At 32.1% G+C, this 20,237-nt stretch overlaps 2 protein-coding genes across 3 annotated transcripts; one reads left to right on the forward strand and one right to left on the reverse strand.

Moving 5' to 3' along the window:
• Positions 1 to 1,799: 1,799 nt before the first annotated feature.
• On the reverse strand, positions 1,800 to 4,349 carry LOC140804804 (NAC domain-containing protein 37-like). Its single transcript, XM_073160939.1, has 3 exons — positions 4,113 to 4,349; positions 3,340 to 3,615; positions 1,800 to 2,419 (listed from the first exon to the last, which is right to left on the reverse strand). Exons 1-3 carry the CDS (start codon positions 4,285 to 4,287, stop codon positions 1,863 to 1,865), a joined length of 1,008 nt encoding a protein of 335 aa, XP_073017040.1. The 5' UTR covers positions 4,288 to 4,349; the 3' UTR covers positions 1,800 to 1,862.
• Positions 4,350 to 15,973: 11,624 nt separating this feature from the next.
• On the forward strand, positions 15,974 to 16,992 carry LOC140805964 (uncharacterized). Of its 2 annotated transcripts, none has more exons than XM_073162353.1 (2): positions 15,974 to 16,644; positions 16,737 to 16,992. In XM_073162353.1, exon 1 carries the CDS (start codon positions 16,065 to 16,067, stop codon positions 16,629 to 16,631), a length of 567 nt encoding a protein of 188 aa, XP_073018454.1. In that variant the 5' UTR covers positions 15,974 to 16,064; the 3' UTR covers positions 16,632 to 16,644; positions 16,737 to 16,992. The 2 variants fall into 2 exon arrangements, with proteins under 2 accessions (XP_073018454.1, XP_073018453.1); XM_073162352.1 differs by having other exon boundaries at positions 15,987 to 16,632; positions 16,718 to 16,992.
• Positions 16,993 to 20,237: the final 3,245 nt, after the last annotated feature.

Raw genomic sequence — 20,237 nt, forward strand, 5'->3', positions numbered from 1 at the left:
AAAAACCAAATACTCATATTTTGTAACACTAAATTATGAAATTGCTTTTAAATTCGAAATCTAACTAAGAACAACGTGAACGAGATGTAGAAAGTATAACAATAAGATTTTCTCATGATTTTCGGTGAAAACGGCAACCGATGGACGACGGTCGATTTCAAGACGACAAAAAAAACTTCGAAATTTTGGTATTAAAAGAAAGTTTATGTCGTGGGCTTTCCAAATCTACAACTGATTTTGAAAACTGGCGACCGATGATGACGTTATGACCATTTAAAGTAATGAAAATGGTGATAGTATGAGATAAAAGAATAAATATGATGCAACAGATGAGCGAAAAGAGAGATAAAAAACATATCGGGCTTTGGGACTAATCAATTTTTTTTTAAAATAAAACAAATCTATTCTTTTTTTAAAAAAAACTAGGTGGGGCTGGAGTCCAACCCAGCCCCTTACATAGCTCCGCCCCTATATATATATATATATATATATTCATTAATTGCGGCACTTTCGGAGAAATCCACGAGAGCCACCGTAGGCACACCAACTCCAGTATCTGTCGTTCTCTATCGAACAAAAATGGTGGAAAAGTCTACTGCCCTTAAATGATCATTCAATGATAAAGGAGGTAGAAGTGCAGTAATAGCACCTCTTTAATTCATGAAATAATTAGTCTCCGATATTTAGCATTGGGAAAATTCCCTCATCTGGCTATGTGTCATTTTTTGACATTTTTAGTTCTTTGTTTTGTGATTTTAGTTCATTATTTTTTATAAGAATGTTTACGTGACATTAGATACGTAGATATCACATTAATACTATGACGAAAAATGAATAAAAGTGTAAATAAAATAAGATATAAAGCATGCTAAAACTGAAATTTGACGACGTAGAAAATCAAAATATAAAAATCTAAATTACAATTTCTTCATTTAGCAGTCAACCAAAATGTTTGTGGATTAGGTGGGTATGATGAATCTCCAAGCATTAAAGTTTGGGGTGATTGAGAAAATATATATGCTAGGAAGAAAGCAGAAAATCTTCGTTGGTTCCACTTGCCTAAACTTTTAATTTGATTTTAAACCTTAATGTTGTAATAAAAAAATTAAAAATATTCCTCGGCCTATGCAAGATATCCATTTTATAATAATGTAACTATCTTTAAATATTGTGTGTACATTCAATAGTTTTGATATTTTGGGAGCGCGCACACACACACATATATACGTAGATACGTTATCAAACGTCCATGTGAATCGAATCCAATCAAATATACGACCTTTTTTAACAACAAAATGCTAGTCAATTAGATATTTTCCCATAAATATCTGGTCTCCTATTATTATTAGTTACAAGTATTTTCTACACTATAAGCAAGAAATGTAGAGTCACTATTATTCGATCCGATGAATATCCTAAAATTAATTTTCCTAATTCCTTATATCATATCATTAAATATAGAATAACTACCATTAAGCATATGATATTATATGTATACACAATATGTTCTAAAGGGAGAATTCCTAAAATATTTTTTAAAATCTTTTATGTAGTTTTCAAGTAAGTTGATCCAAAAATGTTTTATAAATTATATATGCTGCAGAGACTTCTCCTAAACCATTTATTTTAGTTTTTTGACAAAATAAAATGTTCTTCATATTTAATAAGGTATAAAATTAAAATTAATTTTGGAAAATGATTTTTTTTAAGAATATATACTATTTAAAAGTTTTTAACATCCAAATATTTTTAGAAATCTTATATCATTCACAACCATAATTATATGTTAAACAAAAAAAAAAAAAAAAAACTTGTCCCAAATTTCATTGACAAATTAATCTTGATTTACAAACAAATTAAACTCATTTATTAAATATGCAAATTCCAATATCACAATCACTCAAGATTGCATCATTCAACTTTGGTCCTTCTTCCCCACACGTAAGCAACTCCTCAAAACTTGAAAACCTATGATCATCTTCATATTCAGCATCTCCATGGCTAAGCTGAGAGGCAACAAATCTGTCAAGATCTCTCCAATCCATTACATTCTTTGACTTACAGTATTCCTTTATGTAATGATCATCATTATCATCCTCATTGCTAGCACGCAGTTCTGTTACGGAGCTCGGTTTTTTTACTGGAAGAAGGGACGGAGAATCTAACTCTGGAAGCTGTACAAATTGATCGGAGTGCTCAACGAGATTTAGAGTTTCAGCAGCAGAGTCTGATTCTTGTTTGCAGGCCAAGTTTTCGGCTAGACAGTTTAAGGGTTTGCATTTGGTTATTTGATCGATGGAACCCATAATTTTGCTGACATCAACATCTTGATAATAGTAGGCTGAGTCCCACCCTAAAATGGAGCTCTTTGTTTGGGTTATGCTTCGTTTCTTGAAAGCCCGGCAAACCACCCAGCCTTCTTCCTGCAAAAGGTTTGTTAAAATGAACATGGCGGGATCGCTTGATTTTGATAATTATCAGGAAAATATGTTTGTTTTATTGAAATTTTAGTTAATTAATCTGTATTAGAACTAACTCATTGGCAATGACTGGAAATGTGCATGGACATGAGTAAGACTGCATGGATGCTGAGATCAGAAAAAGAAACATGAATAATTAGAGGTGCACTTCATAGTTTAAACTGAGTTAGAACTTGCATAATTTCTTTTCTTTGTGAGAATTATAATTTTTTATAATTATATTAGAGTAAATAAGCAAATTCTTGTCCAGGTATGTTACATTAAAATCGGGATCGGAGGCACATGAGATTTTTTTGGTCAAAGAAAATCAACCGATCATATCCTTTTTTTGGATTTGGACACGAACTTTAAAAAGTCGAAGAATGTGCATGTGAAAATCTTATATATTCATCGAAAGAATGGTTTAAATGGAGAAGGAACGTCGTTTATTGTCTGAAAAAAGGTCAAAAAAGAATTACCTTTCTTTGGGGGGTGGGAAATTGCATTTGCATGTACTGGAACATGCAAAGGAAATGCAAGCCTAGCTAGATATTAAAAGATGGGGGAAAATGGCCCCTTGCTTATAGAAATTAAATCATTTTATGTCTCATGTTTAACTCATTGTTACACATAATTAACGAGGAAACGAGTCGAAGGCCTTTAAATAATTTGTGTAAATATTATTATTCATGATTATTTTTTTACTTTTCATTCATGGATGGCTAGTAACCATCAAAAGTTACTTGAACAAGGCTTGCATTAGAATAAACTATAAATTTTGAAGGAAAAAACTTGGATATTTGAAAAATTCCCAATGTTAAAATTTAAACAGGAGACTAGCTTGATCAACTTGGCTGTAAAAATGGGTGAATGAAGGAACTTGCCTGTGGAAGACCATTTTCTTCTGATTCAAGCCTGTATTCATGCATGATCCAGTCAGTTTTATGCCCATTTGGTGCCCTTCCTTTGTAGAAGACTAGGGTTTTCCTCATACCGATAAGTTTCGATTTATCGTATACTGCTTTATCTCTTCCGGTGGCCTTCCAGAACCCGGCCATCGTCGCCCTGTTAGTTCTTGTACCAGTTGGGTACTTCTTGTCTTTGTGACTGAAGAAATACCACTCTTTTTGCTCTTCATACCCGATTCGACATTTATCTGAGGGTATTATAGAAAAATACGATGGTTTATGAAACTATATGAATTATTTAATGGTGCTATATACGCAGCCAGAGAGTTTAATTTTCTATTAGCTCTAGTGAAAACATGTATAGCCCAGGCCTATGGAATAGTCTTAGACTATCAAGAACATATAAATGACAAAATATCTTTAATGTGCCATTATGTATTACTTGTTTTTGTGATGTGCTTCACTTGATCAAAGAATTGGATATAAAGATTGTAAATAGTAACAAATTTTCACTTGCAATTCGAAAAATAAATTTTCGGAAATCATCCAAGGTCGATCTGGTCGTTCTTTTTCCTCCGATAAATAATCAAAACGAGCGCAAAACCTACTGAAAGGACCAACCTAAGATAATCCCAAGTCATTTAGGCAACCTCAAGATATATCAAAACGTAAAATATCTCTGAGGAAACCCTAATCAAGAAAGTAAAATTAACAGAAAAAGAAATCTTAACTAGCTGCTTAATACCTTGTAGATCCCATGGTTCAATCCTATACAGATCAATATCTCTTATAACATCAAGATCTATCTTCTGTGCAGCAGCCTTCTTCCTAAGATAGTATCCAACAAGCTCATCGTCCGTCGGATGAAATCGAAACCCGGGCGGAACACAAGAGTTATACTCCATACTTGGATCCATCATTAATGTCTCTGCATCAAATTCAACCCCCACTTATACAAGTCAAAATCACTTATTTTCTTTCATTAATTTCATCATCTCTAAATCATAGCCAAGCTATATAATACAAAGCACAACAAAAAAGTTAACCAAAAGATGAAGAAAAAAACGAAATCATGAAGCCTACGTATCAAAAGGTGACAAGTGTTATCAGTTATAATTATCAGCACATTTGGTGGTGAGCAGAACTTGACATTTTATCTCTAAAAGGTATTCAACACGCATGTTTAAAGAAACCCTTTTTTATTTTTAATTTTTTTTTGTAAGTTTCGAATATATATTTTTTAATTTCATTTGTTGGGTTATTAGAATAATGAGAGTTGGGTATGATGGGAAAGCAAATGATTAAGCAGTGCTCCTAATGAAGAACAAGAGAGGTTAATAGATAGAAACTGACAGATGATTATGATGTTGTGTTGGCTAATGGTGAATTAGAAGCCACATGGTATAGTTTAAGTTAATTAATATATTAATTCCCTAATACTAAAGAATGAGGAAATAATTGGAAAAAAAAGAAAGAAAAAGAATTCCCGACTTAGGGAATCATATTTTACTTTCAATTTGGTTACTCGAGATTAAAAAAAAGGCAAATTAATGTAGCAGAAGGACGACCAGTGAACGAAACTTGATCGTGCGCGTTTTTAAGGGAAATTCCATCCTTCAGTTCTTCGAAATAGTTTATTTTTCTTCTTATGTTCTATTTGCTTCCTCTTATTTCTTGGCTATGATAATTTTATCTTCCTAACAGAGTTTCTGAATCGGCCATTATTATCAATGTGATGTCCCTATATATATATATATATATAAGCACGCCTACTTGTAAATGGAACTATGGAGGATAAATAAAAAAGAAAGAAAGAAAGAAAGAAAGAAATTAAAGTGAAGTCTGAAGAAAGGAAACATTCTAAAGGTGGATACTGACCTTCTTGTCTCTTTGTCTGGAATTGACATTTTACCTCTTTCTCTCTTTGCACATGAACTCAGCTGGAAATAGGAAAGACTACTGTCAAATTTATATTTCAAGAAAATCTATAAAAAAATCTGGATTTTTTTTTCTATAAAAACCCGATTAATTTTGTAAATTAGAATGATTGTTTCACAAAATATTAAGGCCCAGTTTGGTAGGTGGGATTATGGGTGGATTATTTAGTAGTATTTCGTTTGGTTGCGTTTTCAAAGTTGGGACTGACTACTTGCTTGACAAATTGTACTGTTTCTCTTGGACACTACATCCACGCATATAAGGTGGATAAAATTTATCAGGCAACCTTCATAATGTTAAATGACGAGAATAGCCATCAATGTCTATTAAAAAATTGCAAGTGGGTTTGGTCCACTCCATTGTCATTATTTGTTCACAAGAGTTGACCACCGCACAGCACTTCCGAAATTGAAAGTGGAGAAGCGTCGTTCCTGATTTTGAAGACAGATCCGAAAATATCAGAAGCTTCTTCGAAGGTATAATTTCATAAATTACAGTTTCAATGTATTTTTCATTAATTATGTTGCATCTGCCTCGTAAATCTTTGACAGTAGATACGTTAGAGGATAAATAATCAGTGATGCTAAATTTGTGTTTTTGTTTTTCCTGTTTTTGGTATAAATCTGTATTACAAACAGATTATTGCTTTGTTGTCATTTGTTTTTTTTTTTGTTCTTTTAATGTAGCATTTATTTATTTTTCTTTGTAGGCTATAATCCTTCAAATTTATGGTCATTTGACACTGTCGTAGTCATTAGATCTCATTTTTCGGTTTGGCTATTGTAAAACAAAATACTTAACTTTCGAATTGTAGAATTATTTCTTTTGAGTACAGCTTAACCTGATATACAACAGTTTGAACTTTGTTCCTCAGAGCTTATGTATTAAATTTTTGGTCCCGTAGTCTAACTTTTCTTACACTTTTTAAGAACTGTGCAAAATGGACCTTAGACATCCTAACATTAGAATTTTCCTGATCCTACACCAAATGATGATCCGTACAATTTTCACGGTATGCCTTTTAATACGACATCGCACGAGATGTATCGCCGAACGACGGATGCAAGCACGTAGAAGGTCAGCTTCGTACAACATGACGCAAAGAATGACGGCACAAATGATCCATTTGAGAAGAATTATTGAGATCGGAGATGTTCAGTGTGTCGTGAATTTGCGGATGAATAGAAATTCATTTGCACAACTATGTTACTTGCTAACCCACGTTGGCGGGCTGGACCATTCTAGATATGTCAGAACCGAAGATTTAAAACATTCGTATACAAATTACGAAATTATACTTAAAATTGGATGCTTTATTCAGTGTTACCTACAGTTACATATTTGGTGTAATTTATGTTCGAATAATAGATTGGATACGTCATCATAATGAAACATGAATGAGACAAGGAATTCACAGGAAACCAAAATAGAAAAAATTATATCGACGTGAAGAGAAAAAACAAAAAAATAAACTCGTTCAAACAGCGAAATGTTTGCGCTTTCGTTTCAGTGAAACTGAGAAATAAAGGATTACTCGAATAAGATTTTCGGAAATTACTCACAAGGAATTCTTCTCACACGTAGATCTTGATTTCTTCCACGGCTTCGAACCAGGGTTGTAGCTACAATTTCTGAGCTCACATGAGAAACAAAAATTATCAGAAAACCATGTTTGTGCTTCAGGTTGGATTTTCGGTTCTTAGTAAGACTGATCTCACCTCGTACGACGATCTTGACGGACGACGAAATTTGGGAGGGTTTCGAAGTCGCGATTCATTATTTCCGAAACTGTAGGTTGGTTTGGGGATAAGTAAACAGAGATGGGAAAGACTTTGAAATAAAATATTGAAGGGTATTTTGGTCAATCACAAATTTTGTCATCATTTTATCAATCTTCTAGAATTCACACCACACATGATATTATATATCTCTCAAATTAAATATCTATCCTATCAAACATTTATCCATCAAATTATCAGTAATTCAATTATCACATCCTACACACCAAGCGAACCCTAAGAGTGTGTTTGGTTGGTGTGATAAGATAAGTGAATGATTAATAATTAGAGTGATTAAAAAATGATATATATAGATTAATAGTATGAGGGATAAATAACATGGTGTTTGGTATGATTTTAAAATGATGGATTAATTTTGTAAATTTTATTGCAATGACCAAAATGCCCCAAATGCTAATTAAATATATATTCCTAAAATAATTGGATAGCTAATTAAATATTTGTAATTATAATTTATATTTATTAAAATTAATTTAAATATATTTATTAGAAATAAATATGTGAATATGCAATTACTTTAATAATTAAAATAGTAATAATATTTTGAATGTTAATGTTAAATAAAGTTTAGTAATAATTATAATATTATTGTTTTTTTAAAATAATTATAAATATTTTTAAAATAATTTGATAGATAATTAAATATTTATAATTATAATTTACATTTATTAAAATTAATTTGTGGTGTGAGTAGGGTTTTGAAATAAGAGAAGGAAAAAAAGGTCATTTGTGGTGTGATGATAATTTATCCCACCTAATTTATTAGATTTATAATCAAACAATTAATCATAAAATTAGATTTTAAACCAAGTCAAAAGGATTATTAATATATCTTAAATTTTAACCAAACATTAGATAAAAGTGTGATTATTTATTTATCATTGGTTAATCACATCAACCAAACACACTCTAAGTGTATGTTCGCAACATCGATAGATATTATCGGTATCACAAAAACTCATATCTTGCAAATCACTTGTATAATCCAAAGTTTTTTAGTATGAGCTTTCTAAACGAAAGAAGGGGCGACACGTAGGAACTTGATGATCTGAACATCCAGAAACATATCAGTGCATTTTTCACTTCCAATTTACCTAAACAACTCTATTTGTGATTTGTTCAAATACATCAGTTTGGTTTGGATTTTTCCGTACTTATTTGTTAAGCAACTGACGTCGACACTCGAGAATATATTAGATTTAGCTGCTAACCAAGCTAAATTAACAAGAAAGAAAAATATTGTATTAAGTATTTATTCAGTCACATTCTAAACAATTTACTTGCTTCTACGTATATCTCTATTGTTTTCAAGCTTCACTTCCTATTCTAAAGGGGTAAAGTTTAATAATTATTTTTAAAATATTTGAATTTAATCCATAATTTACCATTTTATTTTATATATTGATAATATCCATGCTTTTAAGTAATATTTTTTTCAATTTAATTTAAATTGTCAAAAAATAAAATATGAATTAAAATATATTATATAAGGCAAAAACTTGTGTGAGACGGTCTCACAGGTCGTATTCGTGAGACGGATCTCTTATTTGGGTTATCCATGAAAAAGTATTATTTTTTATGCTAAGAGTATCACTTTTTATATTGAATATGGGTAGGGTTGACCCGTCTCACAGATTAAAATCCGTTGGACGGTCTCACATGAGACACACTCTTATATCTATTGTTACGTGTGTAAAAATACGGGCTAATTGCATCGATATCCCATGTAAAAAAAAATCAAAAAAGAAAAAGACACCCATGTAAATTTATTTTTTAAACCTATTTTTTTTAAAAAAAATTGAAAAAAAGAAAAAGACACCCTATGTTCTGAGTGAGGTTGGTTATGCTGATGTCACAGTAGATAACTTCATATAATGTTCTTGCAGTTGTAATACGATGTTGTCTAAATGATGTTAAAATAAGAATTTTTCATTTTATTCAATAACTTTTTATTTAAAAAAAGAATAAAATTGCGCATGATTAAAAAAAATAATGATTACACAAAATTTAAATTTTTTAACTTACATGTCATTAAAAAAATACATATAATCAATAAAACAAAATACGCATAATTAAAAATTACACATGATTAATAAAATGGGTGAGTTCTAATATCCATACCACAAACTATAAAAATGTTCGATCAAGTTCTTTTGAAATATGTGGTCTCTCCATTAGACAAAGTAAGACAAATTAGTTTTTAAATATTCCACAAATTTCAAAAACAAAGATATCCTTATTCGAAATTGCCTTAAAAAATCTTTCTCGTTGTAGACGATATTATCAACGAACTAATCTTTATATAAGCTTTGAGCCCCAAGGAAACATTCTCGATTTTACTTCTTTTCATTTTGTAGCCATGTTTGCGGCTTGACTCTCCAAATATCACACCGGTGGGGTGCTCCATGAATCCATGGGATGATGGTCGTCCTGTCGTGAGGAGAAATCCAGGGCCGTACCTCTTGTGAGGCGAGAGAGGCCATCGCCTCAGGGCCCGGCTCTCACAGGGGCCCAAAAAAAAATCGTTGGTATCATATTGTTAAGGCATGCACCTAAATAGTATGTCCATTGGATATTTTTTTAAAAAAATATGACATTGACTCATTGAAAACATGATTAAATATGATGATTGTGTTCATTGGGGATTTAATGAAATTATGTAGAGCCCAAACAATAAAGCTACATGTCTCATTAATTAAAATTTTAAAAATTTTGTATGCATAAATTAAAATGATAATGTTTGTACAATATATTTATTATTTTATCTTGTGTCAACTCATGTGTTAAAATTTTATACTTTACTTATCGATTATTTGACCTCTTTTCTTGAATTTATGTAATTAGACTCATTTCAAAAAATAAAACACAAAAAATTGTAATACTTATCTATTTTACATATCTTTATTTTCCGTTTTCTTGAATAAAATCTTATATTCATTATTTAAAACAAATTATATATTTTTACAATATTGTTTCATTATATTTATCATTTTGTTATTTTGATAGTTTATGTTGATAAATTTCAATTTTAGTAACATACAGTACAATGTTTGTCAATTTCAATCTTTTTCTAATATAATTGTTCATGAGTATGTCTCATGTGAGACCGTCTCACGGATCTCAATCTGTGAGACGGGTCAACCCTGCCCATATTCACAATAAATAGTAATACTCTTAGTATAAAAAGTAATACATTTTCATGGATTATCCAAATAAAGATCCGTCTCACAAAATATGACCCGTGAGACCGTCTCACACAAGTTTTTGCCATTGTTCATATGACACTGCATTATGTTAGAGCCATGTTGATGTTGTGACGCACGAAGAAAAAAATCGCAAAGAGATAAATATATAATTCGTAAATTATATTTTCCTCATATCTATTGTTTGATTATTTTTAATTTTCAAACTAAATTTTACAGTTATTTATCACAACAAGATTGTTTTTCAACATATCGCCTCAGGCCCTGTGAACCACAGGTACGGCTCTGGAGAAATCGGCCGATCATGGGATCGAAGATGAAATTTTAATCATCTGATGATGAAAAGCTCATGTTAATTAAACATATATATTGAAGAATGTGTGCGCAAAAATATTGGAGATTGTACGTGAAATTGTGTGATAGAAAATAGAGATTTTGTGTGAAATGAAAAGAAAATGAGTTTTTTTTATAAGCAAAAGATTGGATTTTGTAAAATATAGCTTTTGGGATTATTTTTTTATTTAATTTTTCTATAATTGTACTGATTTATTATTACTTTTCTGGATTTTTTTACGATTTTTTAGGATTTGTTTTTCTATTTAAATTGTTTTTTTATTTAAATTACGGACATATTTCTATCGTCGTTGAAATATTTAAATAAATTTAGATTCTTACCACCCAACCAATATATAATAAGCTCCTTACTCGTGCTTACTGCAAAGCTTTCGACCATTTTGGTGGTATGATTTATTTCATCTATATTTATAATTTTACCAAACCAATATATAATTTATTTAATATAAATTTCCAATGGATTTTCCAAACGAAGAGCCAAAACTATTTGTTCTTGATAAATTAGTTGAATCGACTTTAGGTGTATTTTTTTGGAATAAATTGGTCCAACTTCACTTTTAATACCATTATTTTTCTCTATTTTCTCATACTCATTATTGGGGAAATAGTTTTGAGATCCGCTAATTTAGGTTACTAAGTTTTCAAATTTTAGATTTGATACATTAACTTGTAATTTTCGATAATTTTGGTTCAATTGCATATACGACACTGAAAAATACTGATGTGACACGAAAATGATTACATAATATTGAAATATGCTGACGAAACATTGAAAATCGCTGAGTTATCAGATGTTACGTTAATAGTTGAATCAAAATAGTCGAAAACTAAAAGTTAATGTACCAAAATCAAATTATAAAAACTTAATGGAAGAAAACTAAAATAGACAAAAAAAATCGTTTTATTTTCATTATTATAAATTGACCTATTTCTTATCGTACAAATTTAATATAATGTACTACACACACAGATAATATATATATATATATATATATATATATATATATATATATATATATATATATATATATATATATATATATATATATATATATTTTGTCCTCTAGATTAAAAAAATATTGGCTACACCCCTAGATAAGCTAAATGGTATTTTTTTTAGGTAATTTATTTTAGAATCATATTTTTAATATTCTATTTTTTATTCTACCAAGTTAAGATTTTTTTTTATAATCTCTTTCTGAAAGAATATAATTATTTCACAGATAATTTTTTCATATATGTCAATTGATATACTTTTATTTTATATTGAAATACAAGTAAAGTTGCATAATAACTCGATATGTTGTGGATTTTAAAACTTAACTCAGATTCGTCCATTCAAACAAGTGGAGGAATTTAAAATCTATCATCCCAAATTCATCGATCCGAAGACGACCCAAGGATAATATATATGTGCTAACTTGCATGCACCATTAAAACCAGCAAAAATAATATCAATTACCTGATAAAACTGTTTCGTCCACAAAGAACAAAATCAAGAACCATATTTTACTACACTTGCTCCTCATTACTTCCTAAAGACTCCAACTTCCCCTTTGGCGACACCCCACCACAAGCACCCTTAATCAGACAACAAATCTTCAAACAATCCAATAAAAAAGAAAGCATCAAGAACAAAGCTATGATCAAAAGACAAACAATGAACACAAATACCAAAGGAAAGTCAATGGCCTTGACATGAGCACTTGCTGAACGAGTAACAACCACTTTCTTTACAAATTCTGCGGAAAACCATGCGACGAAACTGCATAAACTGGATAGCATTAGTTTCCATATTGCCTGCATGGTTACATAGCACGACGATTCGAGAGCTCTTTCTTCCATCTCCATACTCATCATGAAGTTCGCGGCAGCAAGTGAGAGACGCTCGATAGCAGAAATCTTACTGATTTCCGTCGTTCCTTTATTTTAACAAACGTAAAAAAATTGATGGATGTAAAACGGATCAAGCAATGAGGTATGTACAATAATTTGGGACTCGGATCACCTACTGTGAACAGCATCTTGCCGTGCACACATTGAATTGAAAAATTCAATGTAGAACTTATCGGATTGTTCTTGCATCATCAAAAACTAAATAAATAGAAGAGGAAAGATCATAGGGGATAAGGGCCAAAAATATGGGTTTAATTAGATATGAAATATCTTTTTATTCATGGAAAAAAACAAACCTCGTAAAAAACATGTAAAGAATCTTTAGATTTGTATGATTTAAAACTTGCTTTGTATTGATATACATACCTTAGATTAAAAAAAAATCCTTATCTGTAACGAAACACTTTTGAGGCCAATTTGTCTAATTTAATCAAAGAATTAACAGCAGAGGAAGTAAAAAAGGAATTTTGTAATCCGTAAATTGTGTTCGTTGATTTAAAGAATAGCGAAAACAAGTAAGATAGAAAATAAAATTATAATCTTGAAGTTTTATTATGAAGAGACCTACTTTAATACAATCCAAGATTAGCTCTACGGTAAAAAGAAATCCCAATTTGAATAGGAAAGTAAGAAATAAAATATTTTCTTGCGATAAAATATAATCTTGATAGGAAACTCTAATTAATTAAGGAATTCTAAATCTATTAAGGCGAAATATTTTCAAATGTAATAAATAGTACAATGTCTTTAGTTTTTATTTGAAATTTTCAAAATTAAATAGCACAGTGGTCTAAAGGAAGGGGGGGCGTTTGTCAAAACTTGAAGCGATTCTTGTTGATTATTTTTCCACTTTCGTGGTTTTTTATTCTTTTCGTATTATCAGTTTTTTTTAAGTAACAAATAATATCAGAACCAAAGTTCTTATGATGTCCAGAAGCTCGCTGGAATTCCGGAGAAAATTATGTCTTAAGGATGTTAGGTTTTAAGTAGGAGTAGTGTGGCCCATCCAGTCTTTCCTAGGAATTTTCTTTGTGGTTAGAGTCCAGCTTGAGAAGTGAGCCAGTGGCCCAAAAAGAGCGATTAGACTTAAAATCAACAAGTTTGATGGTACATATTTTACATTCTAGCTAGGGATGTAAATCATCTAAACCAAACCAAACAGTATCAGGCTTGAGCTTGGTTTGTTTAAAACTGTTTGAGGCTCGAGCTCGATTCGAGCTTCTATTATCAGGCTCGAGCTTGGTTTGTATTGAAATTACTGAGCTCGTTAAAAGCTCGATCTCTGCTCGTTAAAAGCTCGTTTAGCATGTTAATCAAGCCAGACTCGAGCTCGGCTCGTTAAAAGCTCGTTTAGTATGTTAATCAAGCCTGACTCGAGATTGATTCATTAATAGCTCGTTTAACATGTTTAACAAGCCTGGCTTGAGCTCGTCTCGTTTTCGAGCTCGATAAGCATAATTGAGCTCTAGTTTGAGTTTGAATCGAGCTTGCTAAAAATTAAATATATCTATAAACTAATTTTAAATCAGACATAAAAATGTAAATTCATTCATAAATAATCAAAACGACACAAATAAGAGAAAAAAAAACATAAATAAGTATATTATTGAACATTCCAAAATCATGTTTGGGAGCCACCTAAACGAGCCGAGCTCGAGCTCGCGAGCCTATTATCAAACATGTTTGCGAGCTCACGAGCCGAATATCCTTAGGCTTGAGCTTGGTTTGATTAAATTTTCGAGCTCAAAATCGAGCTTGAGCTTGGTTTGATATGATTAACAAACAAACTCAAACGAGCTTTTTATCGAACCGAGCTTCGAATAGCTCGCAAACCGTTTGGTTCATTTACATCCCTAAATTTCTAACAGTTACAGAACTTACATATCAAAATTATACGTATATCAAGAAATTACGTCTACTTCTATCAAAAAATAAGGTTAAAAAGATAGTGGATGAAGAGTGAGAGACTCTTGACTAATGGTGTTAGGTATAATTCACTTTAAAACTAATGAATAACGTGACACATAATGTGGTGGGTGGCAAAATCAAGAAAAAATGTTGTACATCCTTTCGAACATGTATGAAAAATCAACAAACAAGAATATGCATCTAATGAAAAAATTATTCAATTTGGAGATGGAAGATGGTGTTTCAGTGTCGCAACATAACAACGAGTTCAACACGATTATCACTCAATTAACATCAGTTAAATTAATTTTGATGATAATGTTCATGTCCTTATTCTTTTGGTGTCTTTACAAAATACTTGGGAGCCAATGAGGGCAAAAGTTAACAATTATGTTGGCAAAGAGAAACTACAATTTAGTGATATCAAATATCAAATTTTTGTTGGAGACGTTTGTAATATAAATTCAAATAAAAGAATATTATCGAGTTATACTCTAAATCTCGATAATAGAGGTGAGTGTAGAATTTGGTTGTTGGACTTAGTCGCCAATGCGACTTTTGACTTTATCAATGATAAGATAAAATATTCATTAATTTGAATTAATTTTTTTATGTTCGAGTATGATATCTAGCATGTATATGATCTGATAATGGTTTGGTATCTCTATATGTAGGGATCATGGGCAACCACATTACAGGGACACAAAATTTAGAGATCTTTCTCTCTCCGTATTTTTCACGTTTAATAAAAAGTTCTTAGTTTTGTGGAATCATCTTGGATATTCTCATAATACTCACTTAACTGCGAACTTCCCTTGTTATCAAGATATCATAAGAATAGCAATCAAAGGTCTTCGGTCTACTCAAATCTACATCATATGTTTCCGTCAGTGAAAAAGTTAGAGTTGTTGTGAGATTAGTCACTTAAAAAAAACCACAAATCAATAATGAACAACACTAACATTATGGCTGAAGAGGGGCATGATGCTTTATCATTGTCCATGGACTTAGGAGCTACTTTTTATTTTGATGTAATTATCTAGTACATCATGATTACCAATGGTATAAATAAAAATTTGGTTTAGGGACTTGAGAGCTATGCTTGTATTCGATATTATATCGACGATGATTACGGAAAAATTTCTCAAACGGATGCAAAATCTTTGGAAATACATTAATATCATCCATGCTAACTCAAGTTTAAATTATCCCATCTAACATGTATATCGATACCATCTCATTATACCAACTACAGTTCACTTAGCCAAGTAACACTGATTCAATTTGAAATTTGCTCAGATCTTAAACTCGAAATTTAATCCTATATTTTGACAAATATAGTTAAATTTGAACCAGAGCCAAAATGTTTGGATTAGTTAGTCTGAAAAGTCGGGTCGGATTTGATCAGCACAAAAGACATTGGAAAAATCGATATCGAATCCAAATAACCCGAATGTCGGAGAAATCCCGACCCATGCCCGCCACCCTAATTCGACCCGGGCCCAACTTGGCTTCCATACCTCAGCGGAAGAGGGTTTACAAATTCACCGAGATGAAATCAAGCTCTATTTCTTCTCCACTGATCAACTTTTGATCAAAATGAGACGCCACTGTCCTCGAATGATCTCTCAAACAATCACGCACCTATACAATGTTGAGACGGCAATTTCCCGGAAAAATTCAAATTTGATTCGTAATTTCGTGACTTCAGCTCAGGAATCCAAGCCTGCCCCATCCGAAAGAGTTTCAGCTATCGTGGATGAAGTTTCAATGCTAACATTGCTCGAAATCTCAGACTTAACGGAGGTTTTGCGTAAAAAGATGGGGATTGAAGAAATGCCCATGATGGGGGTTATGATGCCGGGGATGGGATTTGCGCCAGGGATGGCGGGGGTGAAGGGGAAAGCAAGTGGTGGGCAAGCTGGGAAAGAAGAGGAGAAGAAGGAGAAGACGACATTCGACTTGAAGCTTGAGGGTGGTTTCGATGCGGCTGCAAAGATCAAGATAATCAAGGAAGTGAGAGCGTGTACAGATTTGGGGTTGAAAGAGGCCAAGGATCTCGTGGAGAAAGCGCCCACTTTGTTGAAGAAAGGGGTCCCCAAAGAGGAGGCTGAAAAGATTATCGAGAAGATGACGGCTGTAGGAGCAAAAGTTGTAATGGAATGAGGTAAAGTTTTTAGTTTGTACTGTTGGATTTAGCAAGTTTCTGTTATGATTTCCCATGTTTATTTTGCTAATGTTGCTGTTAACAGATAACTCCCGATTGCCAAGCATCAGTCAAAGGTATTTGTATGTTTGATCAAGTCAAAAGTTCAATGCCAGTCTCTTACTCCTCCTGCCCCAGCAGCTACTGCTGAGAAAAAGGCAGCCCAGTGCTTATCTATTCCTATATATTTCGGAAGGAGTGTCTGGTTGTAATCACTCATTGGATGTTTGATTTCATGCTGTGGACTGTACTTATCATATTCCTATTTTTTGGGAGGGAGTTTCTGGTTGTTATCTCTCAATGGATGTTTGATTTCTTGAATCTTTTTTGTTCGCCCCTATGGTTAACGTTTCTTGATTTCCTTTGACGTACAAGTCATTGTTTCCTTTTTTTTTGGTGTTATGCACGGAGTTTGAAGTTTAATTGGACCTCAGTTGGTACTTGGGTTGATTTTGGTTTAAGTCTCAATTTTAACGCGGTATCAAAGTCCAGGTTCCACCGTTATGTGTTGGACTGCTCATAGTTGGGCAATTCGTTCTGCCCACAATTGAACCACTTGTAAATTTTTCATTCCAGATGTCCATATCTGAGCGTGGATGTGTTACTTGTTCCACATCAGTTGGATAAAATACATGGGAGTTGCATATATGGACTTGGACAATCCCTTGTAAGCTAACTTTTGAGGGTGAGCTAAGTCCAAGTCTCAATCTTTAACACTTGACAGTGTTTATATGTACATAGCAGCTATAATTTACATATCGTTTACATCTCTATGGTTTGGAAGTTACTATTGCACAGAGGTTTTTTTTTTTTGGATGATATTACCGTGTGAATTATTAGTTCTGCATTTTCCACTTCTGCACATGCAGTTTCCAAGCATGGAGTTTATCTTAGTGCAAAACACGCCAAAATACAGAATAACAGCCAAACGAGTGGTGCCAATGGATGTCTATCATGGGCTAATGATCAGGCTTGGGGTGGGTTCTAAGTTTCTAAGCCAGAGATCCTTCCGAGGAGTTGTGCATTATGCATGTTTGTCTGCAGCAAATTTTCTCGGGGCTCGTGTTTTATTCGAGTCATTTTGGTCTCAAGTTGGTTGTTTATTCCATTATTCGTTTTGAAGTCGTGGCAAAGGTTTATAATTACTTCCTGTGAGTCCATTCTTTGCTTGCTCCTCAACTAATTTTGGTTCTGATATGCAAGTTACTTGCCTATATTAGAAAATAAAAGTCGAGGTTATTCTTTGCAAGGTCTCGATAGAGTTTTACTAGTAGCAGTAAGAAATAAAAGTCGAGGTTGCTCTTTGCAAGGTCTCGATAGAGTTTTACTAGTAGCAGTAAGAATGAAAGTTTGAATTAATCATATGAGAAATTAGTAGAACTCTTGCATGGATGTTTACATTTTCTATTAGTTTTAGATGTCAGGTTTCTCCTCGACATGGTATGTTGGATGCTCCCACTGTGTCTCTGTCGTGTGTCTTACACTATGATTGAGATGTTGCTATTGAATTATCGTTCAGGATATGATGATCTTTTTATTTTAGTTGAGGATATGATGATTATCTTTATTTTAAATTATTTTACTCTCCTGTATATCGACCAGCATTCCAAAGGGCAACGAGACGGCTAGGATAACTTATTCTATGTACCTCAAAATTCGAAGCTAGATTTTCTGCAGTACAATAGCCAATCAGATTTTTTGGGATGGCTTAGTTGATGTGAAAAGTCATTTCAATTCCAATGAGCGTCGGGGAAAGACGAGGAATGGTTGGCCTCTTTCCACCTTGAGGGTGGTGATGGTGATGGTAAACCATGGTTCCCCAATCATCAACAAGCTCGGCTTGAGTTACAGTCGAACGAATTTAAGAACCAGCACCATCTAATCTTAATCCTTGAAATGCTCCAAGAACTTAGAAGAGATCGAAGTGACTTCTATGGAAGATGTTAAAATTACGACGAACAATTACATATCCTCATCATTGAAGACAACTACGATCTTCAAGAGGGGAATAATGTCATGTGTCTTACACATGATAACGCAGTGCAGCAAGAAGGAAATTTCAAATCTATGATTGTGATGTTGCTATTAAATTAGGATCTTACTATTATATTTTACTGAATTATGTTGCTTGATATCCTTAATTGATTTAATAATTATATTTTATTCTACTTAGTTTGAACAAATGGGATAATTCCCAAAGATTACAAGTTAGGATATGATCATTTTTTAGAATATAATGATCCTTTTATTTCAGGTTAGGATATGGTTATTTTTATTTTAAATCATTATTATACTTTCTTATATGTTGGTGGATTGAATCACTAAAGAATATCATAAAATAATTATTTGCGGTCTTGTTTTACGATATTTGAGATTCTCTCCCAACGAGTCTCAAATTCACAATAGAAAACCCACTGACAAGATCTACGTTATCTATAACGTCAGAGACCATAATAGTCTCTCTTTAGGATAAGAAGTTCATTTTGTCTTAAATTCTTTTCATATACTTCTAGAATTCATATATATTGGTCTCTTTTCAGGCATCTCAATGTGGAGAAAACCAGCTTGAGTCTTTATCTTCTCACCGTGGTCGAATAAATAGGAGGTTTATTACTCTTTTGATAACTCCGTCGCCTTTGAATTTACACGAGGAGTGGGTCTAGAATTGCATTTGGTGGAGTTTTGCCAGCAAATGTGTACCATTTCAACTTGCAAAACAGAAGGGTTTTGATTATATTCTTGAAGAAAGACACGTCTTTGTTTAAGTTAGCATACATTGAACTTGTCTCCCAACTGTGGGTCGATGATTCAAAGAAGAATATGGGAAACAAGTTTTTCGATAGGTGATGAAGGATTTGTTCATTTCCAAATGAATATATTGTTTATGGCTTAAATGTATTTTATGGCTTTCTAAAACTGTCGCAATGCAAGGATTTCCACTTGTGGATTTCGAGTAACACGTAACTTTGAATTCTGATGGATTAGACATCATGAAGTATGGCGTTTAGCACTTTGTGATCTTGCTTTTTTTTTTTAAATTCAAAAATAATAACATAAATACAAATGTGTCAATTAAATATAATAGCATGAATTTACCTGTAAATAAACAGTATCAAGTTTTAATATATATAGAAAAACTAGTAGCAAAGCACGTGCGTTGCAGGTGGGTAACGAACTTAAGTACATTATGAATATTGATCCTAAATTTGCAAATGAATGTAGAAAAATAATTTTTCACAAATTATTCAATAACAGATATTATTTCACAGCTTATTTATCATTTTAAACAACCATGATTTAATTTCTTCAATCCTTTTCTTGCATGATTTTCGAATTTTTCAGTATCTTTTTCATATTTTTGTTTTATTTTTCTTGCTACTTTCTTCGATTAAATTCAGCAATCATATCATCATATCTAATTTTTATGTTTCTCTTCGTCGTCGTATTTGATTTTGATTAAGCTCTGTCATGCTTGCGTGTTTTTTCCTATGATCTTCCTATTTTGTTTATTTGAGTCGTTTACGTTTTGGGTCTAAATCCATTTTATTTTTCTTGTTTTTTTTAAG

Source organism: Primulina eburnea, chromosome 11, assembly GCF_022965805.1.
Source record: "Primulina eburnea isolate SZY01 chromosome 11, ASM2296580v1, whole genome shotgun sequence".
Lineage (NCBI taxonomy): Eukaryota > Viridiplantae > Streptophyta > Magnoliopsida > Lamiales > Gesneriaceae > Primulina > Primulina eburnea.